Here is a 16,272-nt window from a genome sequence, read left to right on the forward strand (position 1 = left end):
TGGGAACCTGAAACTCGAATTTGGTTGTTTCTCCCTGATGTGTACTGGGGAACTGATCCTGAACATAATAATCTTGTAAAAAGGCCTCTTAAGAAGCAAAATGTGAAGTGAGTAGCCTTAGAAAGACAAGTGAAGAACAGAGTGGCAAAAAGATTGCTGTTAATTTGCTGATCTCTAGAGTTTTAACATGCTGTTTTTCACAGGTCACTGATCTTGATGATGAAGTTGGGTCCCCAGCTGAAGAGTTTAAAGCCTTTGCAGCTGATTCTGGCATGAACAGGAGTCAGTCAGAATACTGCAATGTTGGCACCAAGACATACTTAACCAACCATCCTGCCAAGAAGTTTGTGTTTGACTTCATGCGTGTGCTGATAATTGATAACTTATGCCTCACACCAGCCAGCAAACAGACTCCACTGGTAGATCTTCTGCTAGAGGTATAGTTTCTTTGATTTTTCTGGGGGTTTTTTGTTTTATTATTTGAACTTACTGTGGCACTTCCCTAAAATGTTTTCCTCTACCTAACTTTCAAAGTTAGAGGAGTGATGACCTGAGATTCAGTAGAATCCTGTAAATAGTCATGAAATAAGAGGGGGGTGAAAAACAAATGAACACTAATGTCTCATAAATAGTAGTTTGCTCACCTTTCCTTAACAGTGTGGAAAACCTAAAAAAGCAAACGTAGAGGGTTTAACTCAGCCTTCTTTTGAGAATGGTTTCTGGATTTCTCTTCCCTGTCCCCCCAGCATTTGTGTATATTGGTGACCATCTCAGGTGCTTGTCCTGACAGTCTGCGTGCTGGTTCCTGGCTTTTTTTCTTGCTGTGCTCTGTTCTTCCCTCCACACCAGAGCCCTACTACCGCTTTTGTTTGTGTGTTCCTTAACTTCCATTTGACTCTGTTAGTTGCTGAGCACACCGTGGCAATGTTTTATTTCCATTTTGTCCTCACTTTGGAGCAGCCATAATCTTATTTTGGCATCTTAGCCAGTACCTCATGTTCTCTGGAAATACAGGAATCACAACACTAGATCCTCAATGGTGACAGCGTGAGAAGTTGTAGCTTTCTTCAAGTTTTATTTTTGTGGAGTATGATTCCTTTGTTAAACACCTTTCAGACCATGACCGCTGTATTGGTTTTGTTGAAAATATAAAATCCCTGCAAATCCCTGCAGAAATATTAAGGTTTCCTGCTTATTCTTATTAGATAAAAAGAAGTGGCAGGACATATGGCATGATATGCTATAAAAATTCACAAAATAACTGTGTTATCCTCCTATAAATTACCTTTTAAAGTTTGTGACACCTGCAGAAAGCATTCTTCTGTTAATGCTGAGGCAGGGAATGAGGAGTTTAGTTACTGTTTAACTGCCCACACCTTGTTTGGTCAATGTATTTTCAAATGTTCAGTTCACGTCAGTTCACATTCTCCCTTTCCTATCTATTTGTTACCTCATCCATGTGTTGCTGAGTCTCCCTGACTTTTTTTTTGATAGTTGCAGGAATTTTGGACCGTACTTGTGTATTTCCTAGCACATTTCCTGGGGCAGTTGGGCATCTCTTTGCTGTCACAAAGCAAAAAATGAATTGTCAAGAGATGCAGTTATATGCAGATATCAGGAAGCCTGTTTGAGGCCATGTTCAATCAGTTGCACTTGCTTTACCGCTGTTTAAATCTGGTATCACCATCAGTGTTACTGGCCCCTTAGCATAAACAGAGAAATGGGTATGTACACACTGCTAAACTGTTACAGGGAAAGACAAAAGCATGTTGACTTAATTCTGTATTGCTTTCTAGGACTGTTTAAGTGGATCATTCAGTTAGGTATGATTATGTACGCATTGAGCAACACGAGGTGATAAAGTGGTTTTACCCTTTAAATGCAAATGAAATTAGAAAGGTTTAGCACATCCATCTATTATATGACTATACCAAGGCTGCTGTAATGCAGAACGCCACACAGAAGCGGTGATCAATTTACAAGTTTGATCTGTCCCATTTACTCGTTTTTCACTGAAGGAGGTGACTGTGTGAACTGAGATCGCAGTTTAGCCATATGTTTAGTTAAGAGATTTGTGCGTCTTTTCGGAATGTATTCTTTTCCAGTTCCTGTTATGGCAGAAGATAAATGTATTGGCTTTAAATAGGACTAATGCCTACTCTGTAAGACTGCATACAACCAATATATATTCGACATGCATTCTTAGATTTTTAGATAAAGCCAAGACTTTTTACTCGAGACAGAATGCTAAGAGAAGAAAAAAACATAGTTCAGAAGAACTGCGAAAAGAGAATTCACCTAAAACACCCTCCCTTTCCCTCTTTTTGCTCACTAAGATATATTTGTTATCTTGACATTGCATTTCTTTTATCAGGCTTCCCCTGAAAGATCAACACGAACACAGCAGAAGGAGTTTCAGACATACGTTTTGGATGGAGTGATGGACCACTTACTTGCAGCTGATGTTTTATTGGGTAATATAGTAAAGTTTAATTATCAATCTATTGATTTGAGCAAAAGGTTTTGATTATTTAACTTTTTCTTTATTAGTGTCCTGTTTTGTTACAACTTGATTGTCTTTATTTTTTTTCCTTTCCTTTGATGTGTAAATGGTGTTGCTGTGCTTGCGTGTTCCCTCCCTATTTTGATTGCGCCAAAGCATAAGATCGATTATTCAAAAAAACTATATGGCATGGATCTTTTGGATATGTAAGCCTGACAAATTGCAATCACATCAAAAAGAACTGAAACTGGATCTCGCAGCATCTCTTTTGTCCCCCTTGCCTTGGTAGAGGATCTGGAGCTTGTGTCTATTTATCATGGGTGGGACTTAAAAGTGGGTGGTTTTTAAAAGTTAACTTTGCTTCCATTTTCTTCTACTGTGGTTTTATTATGAATGCACCATCCCAGAAAAAAACTCTGCGATTAGCACTCCATTGATCCAGTTAATAAATGGACAGCAAGAGAATTAGAAGCTTGTAGCTTGGATGTCTGTAGGGTAGGCTGTCCGACCAGATGTAGGTGATCGTGAAGTGGTCTGTAGGAGTATTGCTGCTCAGGTGCCTGTCGGATTTCACAGTGGCCTGCTGGACTTCCCAGGAGTTCTCGGTCTGTTCTATCTCCATCCTAGATGTCATGGGGCAGCACGCATTTCTGTTCAAAAGTGCTTGTAAGGCTCTCCCTTTCTTGTCACAGCAAAGATTTGTCTTTCTCTGGGTGCAGTGCAGTAATAAAATTAATCCAGTATCATGTTACATGAAGCTTTGGGTCAGTAAGGCTGTCAGAAGAGTCTCCTGCCCTTACACCTACTTCTGTGCAGACCACTAACAGGATTTTGTTTCCCCAGGCATTCCTTCTTCAAGGTTTTGACAGCTTCCTCCAGGTGCAGTGCTATAAGTTGCTTTATGTAAAGATGAGGCAACAAGTGAATAAATGTAGGTGAACTTTGAGCAAAATCAGTGCCACTGATGACTTTTTTTTTTTTTTAAATGGAAGTACCTGCACTTTTCAAGCTTCTCTTAATACAGCTGGACTGACATTTATGTTGACGCAGACCCATGCGGCTGATGCGCATGGACTCAGTTTTGTTGAGCGAAGCACAGTGAGGAAGAAGTGATGCCAGCTGGTATCATTTGTCACCTCTAGGTGTTTTAAAAGGTTCTTTTCTTTTTGAAAAAGCAAAAGAATAATTTAAAATAGCTACCAGTTGAAAAGGAGGACCATACATAAATATGACGCCTCGGGATCATAGGACTACCATTTCTTCTGGACTCTTCCCGCCCCAGCCCCTCCTTTTTTGGTCTTTATCACTGTCAATTTCAAACATTTGCTTACCATCGAAGATCATTGTAGCGAAGCCATGAGGTTTTAGCTTTTTCTTTGACTGGGTGTTTTTCTCTTTTACAGAAGTCTAGAAAGGACGGACTAATGTGAATGTATTTATGCAGATGTGGGTTTTTTGATAAATGAATAAAACTTTGGGGTTTTTTTATTACCTAGGTGAAGATGCATCTTTGCCGATAACGAGTGGAGGAAGCTACCAAGTGCTGGTGAACAACGTGTTTTATTTTACACAGCGTGTGGTAGATAAGCTTTGGCAGGGCATGTTCAACAAAGAATCCAAACTTCTTGTGGACTTTATAATCCAGCTCATTGCACAGGTAACAGTGTTGTTCTACTTGCCTGCTTGCAAAAACATTTTCACAGGTTATGTTAAAATCCATGGAGTGATGTTACTAAGCAGCCTGCTAGCAATGCATGTCAGGTCAGCATAGAAGTATGCTTTTCTTCCCCAGCCTTCTTTCTCTGTACTGAGCTTTCCTAGCACATCTTGTCAGTGTGGAGTGTTTTAATATGGGATGGTTGAGTAAAAACTGCTTTCAAATGACATAATTTTTTAGAAATCCCCCAAAATAAACCAAAAAATTTACCTCACATGGATTTTGGGAAGCTTCCTAAATTTACCTTGACATTTTTGGGAAGCTTCCTCATGTGCTTTCATTGTTAGAAATCAGTGTCTTTACAGATGTTAAAATTTTAAGTGTATCATGTATTCATGTTATTTTCGTCCTTGAAGTTCGTAGATTTTGACACGTTTAGTAAAATACTGATTTTGCAAAGTGAGCACGGGTCAATTCAGGGGAAAATCCTGTGCCAGTAAATTGATTTTTTGCTACTATCTGATCGTGTGTTTTTATTTCCCATCAGTCAAAAAGAAGATCTCAGGGACTATCGCTGGATGCTATCTATCACTGCCTGAACAGGACCATCTTGTATCAGTTCTCAAGGCCGCACAAAACTGTTCCTCAGCAAGTGGCTCTCCTTGATTCCCTAAGGGTCCTTACTGTGAACAGAAACTTAATTTTGGGACCTGGAAATCATGATCAAGAGTTCATCAGCTGCCTAGCTCACTGCTTGATTAATCTGCACGTGGGAAGGTAAATATCTCAGACATAAATTCATTCCAGAACCGGGGCTGTGGAGTATTAAAATGACCTGTTGTCTCTCAGCAATGACACTCGCCTTGCAAATAAGTCAGCAAATTGTGGATAATTTTCCAGCCAGTGAAATGCGAGCACGCTTAAGTGATTGATTTTGAAACAAAATTAAGTTTGAAGAGTCCGGGTATAGAGAACATTCTTACCTCCTTTTACAAAGATATTTTAAAATTCTGACACAATTGCCTGTCTAACCTTTTTGTTGTTATGCTTTGATAACTTGAAATGTTTTCAAGGTAGAAAGAACCACTGGTCCTAAGTAATTAATAGTCAAAAGGATCTGTCATTAGATTTATAGTCTATTGAATCGTTTCGTACAAATTTTGTGTCTTGGTACTTGGATGTATAACACTGAAGTAAGTTTAGTCAGGCATTTAATCAGATGCCTGTGACAAATGCTGTAGACACCTACTTTTCTGCATTGCTGTTAAGGCCTGCCTGGCATTTTTGTTTTCTCTTTCCAACAAAATGTGCAACTTGTGTTTCATCCAAAGACACTTGAGAAGCATCACCAGCAGAAACCCTAGTGTTCTCCATTTGTGGCCTCGTCTGTTTTGTGTTCCTTCAAATATTAGCATCTTTCTCTAGTGCCATCAGTGTCCATGGCATGTCATTTTTCATAAACCTTCAGTTCAGCTTGTGACTGCAGATTACCAGAACTCAAGTGGACAGAAGGGAAGATAACGTTGCTGTACTAGCACATATTAATCTTTGTGATACTGTCACAGGGAATCAAATGCTCTAACTGGAGGGTTTTTTTCTGGTTGTTATTAATTTGCTGTGTATTTGTAGCAACGTTGATGGGTTTGGATTGGAAGCAGAAGCCAGGATGACAACTTGGCACATTATGATCCCCTCTGATATAGAACCAGATGGAGTCTACAATCAAGATGTCAGCGAAGGTAATCTGAGAGTGACAAAGCCACAGATGTCTGCTAATGCCACTTCTGTATGGCATTATGTCACCAATCTTTTACCCCAGTTATTCGGAGGGCTGGGGGGGGGGGTGGGAATGTGTATAAAAAAATATATATAAAAAATAGATGAAAAACCACTTAGAAATACCAAGACAGGCATGTCCAGGATAAGTTTCTGTTTTGTTAAAATAGCAAGAGCTCTCCATTGTTTTCTGGACACACATCAGAATTAGACATACTGCTTTATGTACACTGAGTCGAATGCAATAGAAATGGGTCACTTTGAGTGTGCATCATGGTTCTATACCAGCTGGATCTTCCATGAGCATAGGTAAGAAATAATTGGTGTAAGCGGTAAAATTATTCAGTGGCATCCTCATGATCTTTCACTGAAAGAAAATTTATGAACTAGCTGTGGAAGAAAGGATTCCGTGATTTTTATTTTTTTCTTACATGTGTCTATTTGATATTTGTGCAGGTGTGTATTTATGCACACAGTCATATGTAGAAATACTAAAGCGTAATATGTGCATGGAATCATATATATGTTGATAGACATATACTTCTATAAGGTTTTTTTGAATTTCATTTTGTTAATAGATGGATGTGGGAGAAGAATCACAACTAATCAGAGCCGGTGTTTCAGATTTGCAGAGAAAAAAATGCCAAAATTAACTGTTAGATACTTTCTGTTAGCATATAAGTGGAAAAAAAAGAAAGGCTGGCCAAAGGCATTTCACAGGTCATGCAAGGGGGGAAGAAACTGGAGTATAATTGCAGAAATTATTCAGTTCACTACTGTAAAAATACTAATTCTATAAGCACTGTAGAAAGCTTGCTGTTTGTGTTCTTGTGCCTCTGCAGGTCGCCAGCTTCTTTTAAAAGCCATAAACAGAGTGTGGACAGAGCTGATCCATAGTAAAAAACAGGTTTTAGAAGAAGTTTTCAAAGTGACGCTACCTGTCAATGATCGTGGCCAAGTGGATATAACTGTTGCAAGACCTTTTATCGAGGAAGCAAGTTTAAAGTGTTGGCAAAATCATTTGGGTAAGCATAACTGAGGATTTACCTGTCCTGAACGGTAGAGTTCCCTGACGTGAACCGTATGCAGTGGACATTTTAATATGGGCTTAGCTTTTGTGTCGCAGTTAAGTACTCTGTCACCGTTTAATGTTTCTCATTCAGAAACTGTACCACGTATAGGATATACATACACTCCACTGCGCACAGGGCCTTTATTCAGTACTGTCGGTGGTCTCATCAGCATCCAGTGTTTGTGAGTCAGCGCACACCAATTAGCGTATTGTGGATTACAGTGATGGGTTCATTTAGCTACTCTCCATGAATGCTTGGATTGGGGTTACCTGTGGTTACCATTGTCAGGATCGGATGTGCCTGGCAGGGAGGGAGACCCCCGCCTTGAGCATGTCAGGGTGCAGCCTGCAAACGCTCGGTCTGCGATATGATTGGAAATGCGTGACTGAGCAGTCCTTCTCTAGCAGCAAGGGTACCACGACTTCTCCTCCTTGGCTGGGAACTCTGGTCAGCATGGGAAGCAGCTTTGCAGGAAAAGGACCTGGGAATCCTGGTGGAAAACGAGTTTAGCACAAGTTAGCACCATGCCTGTGTAACTGCTGCTGGACTGGATTAGCAAGAGTTTAGACAGAAGATAATAAAATTCCATAGATGTGACTCCTTTGATGATTGCGCCGCTTTAAAGTAATTGAGTTTACCTGGATGTACAGAAAGCCTTTTTGGAAAGTTGGAATAGTTGTTTTTAGTCTCTCTGTTTCTAGATGTGCTTTGTCCCTGGCTGATGTTTGTTCAAGTTTCCAGTATCTCCCTGATAGTATAGTTGCAGAAAATGTTTTGAGTAGGGTGAAGGATCTTTGGAGAAATTATTGCTATAAGAAAGTAGTAGTGGTTTTAAAAAAAGAAAAAGAAAGCTCAGGTGTGGAGTGAATTGAAGAAAGTGTGAGGAATGTGAGCATGTATTTTCTAAATCAGAAGTAACTGATAAACAGCACGATCCATTAGCAGAGTATTGGGAGGACGTTAAATTTTTTGAGACAGTTGAACTTGGGTGGGATTTTTTTACTTCAGTTTTAAAGTAAGCACACCAGTCTTGTGGACTTGACATGGCTGTACGTGCACAAAAAGGTGCAGTAGGCCCACCTAGCTTGTCTGGCCGATACAGCGTATTTTGCCACCAGATTGGTTAGTGGGGTCACATTGTCATCTCTACGTTTTTGGGTAGGGATACGGTGCTCAGATGCTTTTTTTTTTTTTTTTTTTTTTTGCTACTGTCTACTGTTTATAACATAAATTATGGAAATTCTGTTATCTTTGTGACTGTTCTGAGAAAAAAAGTATTTCTCCAGATGCTGTCTCCCTTCTTTGGAATGCCAGCTTGTTTTTTAAGGGATGTAAATCATGAAAATTAAAGTTGGTGGGGGTAGGAAGAGGCTAGGTGATGATTTTGTTTATATGTAGCTGGTTTTCACCTCTTCAGATGAGGACGGAATTCATAGCTATGGACCCTGATCTTGATAATCAATAAAAGGAGTAACGAATCTGTTCATCACGCTTCACTTCAAAATGCAAGCAATTCCCAGATTTCATCTGGGAATCTTTCCTCATACAAGTTATGAATGTCTGACATGAATGTAGTGCTCCTGGGCACTCTTAAAAGAAACAAATAACAACAAAAAAACCCAAACAAACAAAACACATGCACACACACACAATCCCCCAAACAACCACCTTTTTAAAGCAGCAGAAAAGGTTATTCTATTTAAAAAAACAACTATAATGGGGGTAGGGGAAAAAAAAAAAAACACCTAAAAAGTACTCCCAACGCTTTCTCTTTGTTTTTCAGCTCATGAGAAGAAGTGCATCAGTAGAGGGGAGGCTTTGGTTCCAACCACACAGTCCAAACTTTCACGAGTTAGCAGTGGGTTCGGCCTCTCTAAACTAACCGGTTCCAGGAGAAGCCGCAAGGAGAGTGGGCTCAATAAACACAATCTCTCTACACAGGTACTTTCTGGCGATTAATAACATGCAGTCTAAAATCCAACAAGGTATGTTCAGGGTTTGTGGTATGTTCAGGACACCAATGTAAGGTGTCCTGCAGAGCGTGAAATGATATGTGGTGCTTGGTTTTCTTTCCCCTTTTTGAATATCCTGACTGGGCGTCGTGCTTCTGTGTGTCCTAATCTAATAGATATGTCCGTATGATCCAATAGGTGTATCTGTAGCGTTAAGCCAAGAGTTAAACTCTGTTGTTGGTGAGACTGCTCAGCTGCTTCTGGTTACATGTATGCTTTATCGCTTTGCTAGTCTGGCTCTTAAATTCAGTTTGAAATACTGCTCTGAAATGGACGATGTGAGAAAATTTTTTTTTTTTTTTTTTTTTTCATCCTGCCCCCAAGATTACGTGGTTTAGGAAGATCCCTCTATGACCGTGTATCTTTTCTAAACAAATGCTACTTTGCACTGTTACTGTACGACAGAGAAGAGTTCAGCAAAACAATATGTGATAGAATTGGAAATTCACTTTACAAACCTGCTTGCTTGAGAGGGGGGGTGGGAAAAAAAAAAAGTAAGTTAGACCACAGTAGCACAGCAGGGGTGCTCTCAGCAGGACAGTACATGGTGGGGCATTGCAAGGAGTTAATATAAAGTATCCGAGGCATTGAAAACAAAGGAAAGAGAGGGGTTTGAAAGTTTTGGAGAATTGAGTTCTTATTGTATTTAGCACTTGCAACATTAGGGACACATTGGCTCAAGGGAGGGGGCAGGTGTATTCCTGCCACAAGGAAATGTATCATTTCTGTTGACTTAATCAGGAGTTTGTGTCCTGTGGAAAAAAATACGTTGCCAGTTCTTTTTGTGATCTGAAGGTCATTCAGTGGCTTTGATAAAATAAAGAATTCTCAGTGCTCTCGGGCCTCTTCCTGGTGAGCAGGCATATGCGTTAAAATGAAAAGGGAGAAACTCACAAACTGAGCTGACAGGAGCCGTTACTGGCTGTATCAGTAGAGGGAGCAATAAGTGAAAAAAGGTGTGTTGCGGTACAGAGTGAGGAGTGCTGCGTGTTTTGAGGGTTTCCAACAAACTAGGTAGTATCCACAAAATATTACTTAAAAGGAAATAGGGGAAAGTAGTAATATTTGTCAGTGCCAGTCTTTGGCTGTTTGGGAATGTTCTGAACTGTTAGTCATGTGCTTGGAATATTTTCCAAATGTTTGCCAGTTTGTTTTAAAGGATATTCCTATACATGAATTTATTGCCTCTTTTAAAAAAAAACAAAAGAAGAAAACATCAAACAAAAAAAACCCTTAAGTACTGTTGCATGCAGTAGTTTGAAATTCATTAAATTCATTATCTAAATTCATTATCTTTTTTTTTTTTTTTTTAAATTAAGAAATGCTCCTTCGTGAGCAAATTTAGCAAGGTGATATATTCATAGGCTTTTCATTTGAACAAGATCTTCTTTTATAATGTATCATTCTGTCTGTCCTCTTACCTTTGTATTAGGAAATTTCCCAGTGGATGTTTACTCACATCGCAGTGGTTCGGGACCTGGTGGACATGCAGTATAAGGAATATCAAGAGGTATGGTTCAGAGGATTAATTACCTGACGCTGATATTTTGACCTGTTAGGTTATACCGATTCCATTTCTTAGTATGGGGCTAAAAATAGGAGGAGGTTGTCATTGGTGAAATGTTTGAATTTTTAGATACAGTTGTTATTTTTAAGGGTTTTCTAAGTGCAATCAAATAAACAAATGAGGAAGCTCATTTTGATCTGCTTGTAGATGAAAACTCTTGTAGCAACATAATTACATGTTAAATCTTTTTTTATTTTTCCAGAAGCTTAAGTAGTCTTTCCTTAGAAGTGTGAAAAAAGAGAGATTGGAAATCTGCTAGAATATGCTGTCTTTCTAAAACATTGTACAAAAACTTAAGATGGGAGAAGCATTGTGTACAAACATTATTTTTATAGTAACACAAAGAAAATTTTTATGGTGCCTTTCCCAAGTCATGCAGTGATAGAAAGTGGCTGCTCTGTGCCTTCCAGCATGAAATCCTTGCACCCTGCGGTTTCTTCCAAACATCCCCAAAGACCTTCGGTTCAAACTAGTTGCTGAGCTGTGTGCTGTAAATCTTAAGAAATCAGCTTCTGAGAGAAACAACTCATTGAAAGCAATTAGTTAAAATAAACAACCACCAATTTTTGCTTCATTTAACTTCTATCTTCAGTGTAAATACAGGCAGGGGAGGCCTCCAGAACAGTTTTTGGTTTCATTCTTAAAATACTTCTTCAAAATCAGTGGATTAGTGTTACATTTCTTTCATATTTGCCATTTAGAAATAAATTCAATTAACGATATAAACCAAAAGCAGAGCTTTTACCTTCTTTTTATTCCTTTTTTGTTGGGACGATTACAATATGAACACTGCTTTTATGGTGACTGACACCAGAAATCTCATTAAGGCGTACAAGAAAATGCTGCCAGAATTATGAGTTATTACACGTTTTTCTGTAATGTGGTGAAAATGTCTCTGCTCACATCAGAGACAGGCTTAAAAGCGTCTCTCCTGATGCATATACAAATGTTTGTCTATTCAGCGTCAGCAGAACGCATTAAAATACGTGACAGAAGAGTGGTCTCAAATTGAATACGAGTTACTACGAGAGCGAGGTTTGTGGGGTCCCCCCATTGGTTCCCATCTTGACAAGTGGATGCTGGAGATGACTGAGGGTCCCTGCAGAATGAGGAAAAAGATGGTGCGAAATGACATGTTTTATACTCAGTATCCCTACATGCCTGAAGCTGAGCAAGAAACAAACTTGCTGGTAAGTATTCAAGATTTTGTGATGAGTAATTTTATGCCCCGTTGTAAAATAAGTATTTTTTTTGCTAAGTTTTTCTTAAGAAACGCGTTTTCCTCTGTTGGTATTACCTGGTATTCCGTCTGTATGTCCTAAACGGTTGGTAAGGTCCAGTTTTCCTCAAGTCCGGTTGTTCCTCATAGTATATATTTAGGAAAGGGACTGAATCACTCGGCTCCAATGGAAGTGAACTCGAAGACTAGCAATCAACATAAGATGAGGTGTGCTTGCCTCAGCTAAGCGATCGTGCCGGGGAACAGCAGAGGCACCTTCACAAGCCTCTAGAAGCTGAGAAGTACCCTAACTGTGGCAGTTTCAGCCTGAGTTCTGGGCCTTATGTGAGATAACACAGTAAACAGTGATCTGAAAAAGAAAAAAAAAAAAGGGAAGAGAAAAAAAAAAAGGGAAAAAAACCAAACAGCAATGTGCGTTCATCCCTTTGTGAATATGAACGTGGGCTGTGTAGCAGAAATGCACGTGGCTTTTGAAAGCTTGGCATTTAGTACCTGTTAATTTTGGAACACTGTTTTTTAGAAATGGAGCAGTCTTTATTGTGTCTTTTTAGGCATGCGTGTAGGATTTTTTTCCTCAAATTAAGCATGAGTGTCAAAGTTCTTAAGACGAGCAAACAAACAGTAGCGTTCAGCCAGGTTTAAACCATTAGGTATTTTCGTCTGCTTGCAATCTGACACACAATAGCTGTAGTTGAAGTCCAGTTCACCTGAAGCGGAGAACGTGCCATCATACATTCTTCTCAAAAGTGTTCTTTCTCTGATGCTTATATAATTGATGCCCTGTTTTCAGTCTGACTTCTCAAGTAGACTTCCTGAGACACCTGATGATACCATTCCTCAAAAGGTAAAGAAACAAGCACACTGACTGAAAGAATGTAAAATAAATACAGCTTTTTTTTTCCTTCTGCATGTTAGGCAATCTTAACAAGGCTTCTACATTTGGCTTTTAACTTGCTCTTTCAGTAAATATTTCCAGGCCTAAAGGTTTTTTCAGTAATCACATTAGAAGATGTTACTGTGCTCTCCTGAACCTTCACCTAATAAAACTTTCTGTAGATTTTACCTTCTTTGCTGCACACTAACAGGCTGTGTTGGGCTGTGCTATCACTGTTCTCACTGTGTGAAGTGTTGTGGCTTTGGGATCTGAACTAATGGTCAGTGGAACATGTTTAGTAATGGGCAACACGATCACTTGGAAGCACTCACTGGGAAATTAAGTGTTTCTTTCTAAGAGTGAAATTCTGGTGAGCAGTTCTTCTTGGTTTTGGTGGTAACAGGCTGTAACAGGCCCGGTTTTGTTAGAGCCCGGATTAATTTTGTCTCAGCTCACTCTTCTCCTTGTTTTTGTTATTAATGAAATACACACATTTGTTTAAAAAATGTGAATCCTGCCTTGAGAATAACAGACTTGTTTGGAAGTAGCAGCTCTGCAGGCATTTCAGTGTTGTGCTGCTTCTCTGTTAATTACATTCACAGTCTTGCCCATCACTAAGTACAATGTGTAATGTTCGTACACTCACTTTGAATTATATTCAACAATAAACTAATACATATAAATGAAAGTAATTCCGTAATAGAGAATCTAACATAAATTTTTACTGTATTCCTTTCTTCATGTTAGCAGGGCTAGTTAGGATTTCTCTTTGTAGGCTATTACATAAGTTGTTCCCACAGAGGTTTTAAGCGTCATTTAAGTGGCATTTTTGTGGTGATAAGTAGCGAAGACTTAGTAGAACATAAGTGAGCAAATCAGATGACGATGCCTTGAATTTTTTATTTTGGGGGCAGTCAATTTGACCTGAAATAATAAATTTTCATGTTGCTGATCTTAATCTCTTCGTCCTCCCAAGCATCCACTTGTAACAAAGCTAATTTGATTCTGTGGGTCATTTAGTTTCCCACTACGCTATCATACAGATGAACCAAAAAAAATAAAAAAAAAAAATAAATTAGGTATTTCCAGTTATTACTGCAAAAATGGACAAGGGAAAATCTTGACTGGAATGGCAGTGGTATTCTACAGTTCTTCATAATGTAAAGCACTGAACTGGATTGAAAATAATAGAATTTTGTAATTATTCCAGTGTAATTTTGAAATTCTTGGGAAATAGGGCTACAAAACGAAAAAAATTATTTGTGATGGAAAACTGAACACATTCACAAAACTTTCTAGAGTTTGAGGATGGAGTTAAACAGTAGTCGGAGAAGAAAATTTTCAACTCCAGTATAAAATGAATGGGTTGTCATCCATCCATGTGCATCAGTGTGTTTTAATTTTGGAAAGGCTCTTGGTTCTTTAATATCTCTTTTATCTTCACCTGTATCTCCTGTGATCATCCTGACATATTTATTGTCCTCATTTAGTTCTTACTTCTGTTTCAGCTGTTACCTCCATAATCAAGTGAGGAACGTAAGAATTAGTCTGAGGTGGGGAATGGGATGGACAAAGGAAAAAACAAAACAAACAAAAAAACACACACAAAAAAAAAAACCCTCACCAAAGCCAACCCAAAACAAACAAAAAAATCCAACCCTAAAATGAAAAAAAACCACCATATCACCACCATAATTAAGTGTATCATAATCCGTTGCTGTCACCCAAAAGTAGAAAAGTTGTTCAAAGAATTATTTTGGTTAAATGGATACTCTTGTGGGCAGGAGACCGGCACAAATCATCAGCATCTTTACTGAAAAAGAATTAAGAATTTCTGAGCCTTAAAGCCAGTCCCTGACTGCTTTAAGTTCATATCAATTTCCATATGTCTGTGTCTTTTCCTTGAGGCAATTTTTTATTCAAACTATTGCCTAGCAAAGAAGTCAGCTGGCTAACGAATAAGCCGCGTATGTTGTAGGAAGTAATGGAAGATGGTAAAATGACTATCTGATCTATCAAACTTAAGCACAAGTATCCCAGCCTTTTGTGACAGTACATAAGATACCAGCCACACTTCTTATTTCCCATGCTGTAGGTTTATCTGCAGGCATTTCTGCAACCCCATTATTACTTGAGTAGCTGAGTAGATCCCTTGCAAATTAGCTGGCAGATTAGATCTACTGAAGAGTCTCTGTTTCTCTATGTGTTGGTGTATGAGCACGCACAAAACACTTGGTGGGCATGCACTGTGCTGCACACACTGTTCCTGGAACACGTTCGCAGAAGTGAGTGAGGAGTTGACTGACCAAGCAATTTCTTCAATTATTTCTAAGAAACCTGCTCGTTACCGAAGAGCTATAAGTTATGACAGTAAGGAGTACTACATGCGCCTGGCTTCGGGAAACCCTGCAGTCTTTCAGGATGCTATAGAAGAGAATACAGTGGGTGAAACAACTCATCAGGAGCCAGAACACGGGGAGGACACGATTGCAAGAGTCAAAGGTTAGACCATTTGTTCTGTCCTGAACTGTTTTCTTTAAATTATCTGCTTTTATATCTTCTCATGCATTTGCATTAAGATAAGCATAAGGATCCTGTAGGACTCTTGTTTTTCTGTCTTAGCATTGGATCAGTAATTTTGAAGTTCAATAGGTTTTGCAAAGTGAATTTTTTTATGTGCCAGGCTTTTATTTATCTTTCTCTGTTCTTCTTTTCCAGGCCTGGTGAAGCCTCCTCTGAAACGGTCTCGCTCTGCTCCTGATGGAGGAGATGATGAGAACCAGGACCAATCACAGGATCAAATTGTTGAGGGGAGTTCGATTGATGAAGAGGAGAAGACTGACAATACAACTTTGCTTCGACTTCTCGAAGAAGGAGAGAAGGTACTGTCTGCTTCAAACACACAAAGCACTGAATTGGAATTTCTGCATTACATGTTGCAAGCAGGAATAAATGTCCTAAATACCTTCCCTGATCTGCAGCTGAATTTGCTTAATATTTCATCAGCTTCTTCCTTGAAACCAAATGTGTGCTCTGATTCAAAGAGATCGTGAGCTGAAAACCCTGCGCTGGAAACATTCTTTTTCTCTCCCTCTCCCTGCTAGAAGAGAAAAGAACCTGTCCTGAAATGAAAGCTGTGAGCTATCGCATGCTTGGATTATTATCCTGTTAGCTTAATAAGTCCAGAGAGAAAATATATGTTGAAAATATAAATACTGAACTTGGCAGACTGTCAATAATTAGTTGTTCCTTTCATTAGAAGGAAACCCCTGATAACTAATATTTTATCCCCAAGAACAACGTTGAATGACCGTGCTGCGTATTTGGTATTTCAGACTTTGTGCATCTGAGGTACACCAGTAAATACATTTGTGATCATAGTCGAGTGGGCTACGGGTTCTAAAATATGCTCAAGAAGCATGGTGTAAGTAAATAAGTTAGTAAATATAAAAATCTGTATCATACAGAGGAGACTTTACTTAACTCTCTTCCCAATTGCTAATTGCAGGTGTTACGTGTATCCCTGATTAAGGGGGGAAATTGCAGAATTTTTGCTGTATCTACAAGTCA

The 16,272-nt window shown here is 39.0% G+C and overlaps 1 protein-coding gene across 6 annotated transcripts in view; it reads left to right on the plus strand.

The window, feature by feature from the left end:
• Nucleotides 1-16,272, plus strand: part of WDFY3 (WD repeat and FYVE domain containing 3) — a 178,554-nt gene that overhangs the window by 140,001 nt on the left and 22,281 nt on the right. For 5 of the 6 annotated variants that reach the window (XM_074588804.1, XM_074588805.1, XM_074588799.1 and 2 more), the window contains 12 exons: nucleotides 204-437; nucleotides 2,375-2,474; nucleotides 4,000-4,160; nucleotides 4,708-4,937; nucleotides 5,790-5,899; nucleotides 6,779-6,961; nucleotides 8,793-8,950; nucleotides 10,454-10,531; nucleotides 11,551-11,778; nucleotides 12,619-12,672; nucleotides 15,036-15,204; nucleotides 15,421-15,584. In XM_074588804.1, coding sequence (XP_074444905.1) covers nucleotides 204-437; nucleotides 2,375-2,474; nucleotides 4,000-4,160; nucleotides 4,708-4,937; nucleotides 5,790-5,899; nucleotides 6,779-6,961; nucleotides 8,793-8,950; nucleotides 10,454-10,531; nucleotides 11,551-11,778; nucleotides 12,619-12,672; nucleotides 15,036-15,204; nucleotides 15,421-15,584 — 1,869 coding nt within the window. The remainder of the gene's footprint in view (nucleotides 1-203; nucleotides 438-2,374; nucleotides 2,475-3,999; nucleotides 4,161-4,707; nucleotides 4,938-5,789; nucleotides 5,900-6,778; nucleotides 6,962-8,792; nucleotides 8,951-10,453; nucleotides 10,532-11,550; nucleotides 11,779-12,618; nucleotides 12,673-15,035; nucleotides 15,205-15,420; nucleotides 15,585-16,272) is intronic. The other variant, XM_074588801.1, reaches the window with a different exon arrangement.

The sequence above is a fragment of the Larus michahellis genome, chromosome 5 (assembly GCF_964199755.1).
Source record: "Larus michahellis chromosome 5, bLarMic1.1, whole genome shotgun sequence".
NCBI lineage: Eukaryota > Metazoa > Chordata > Aves > Charadriiformes > Laridae > Larus > Larus michahellis.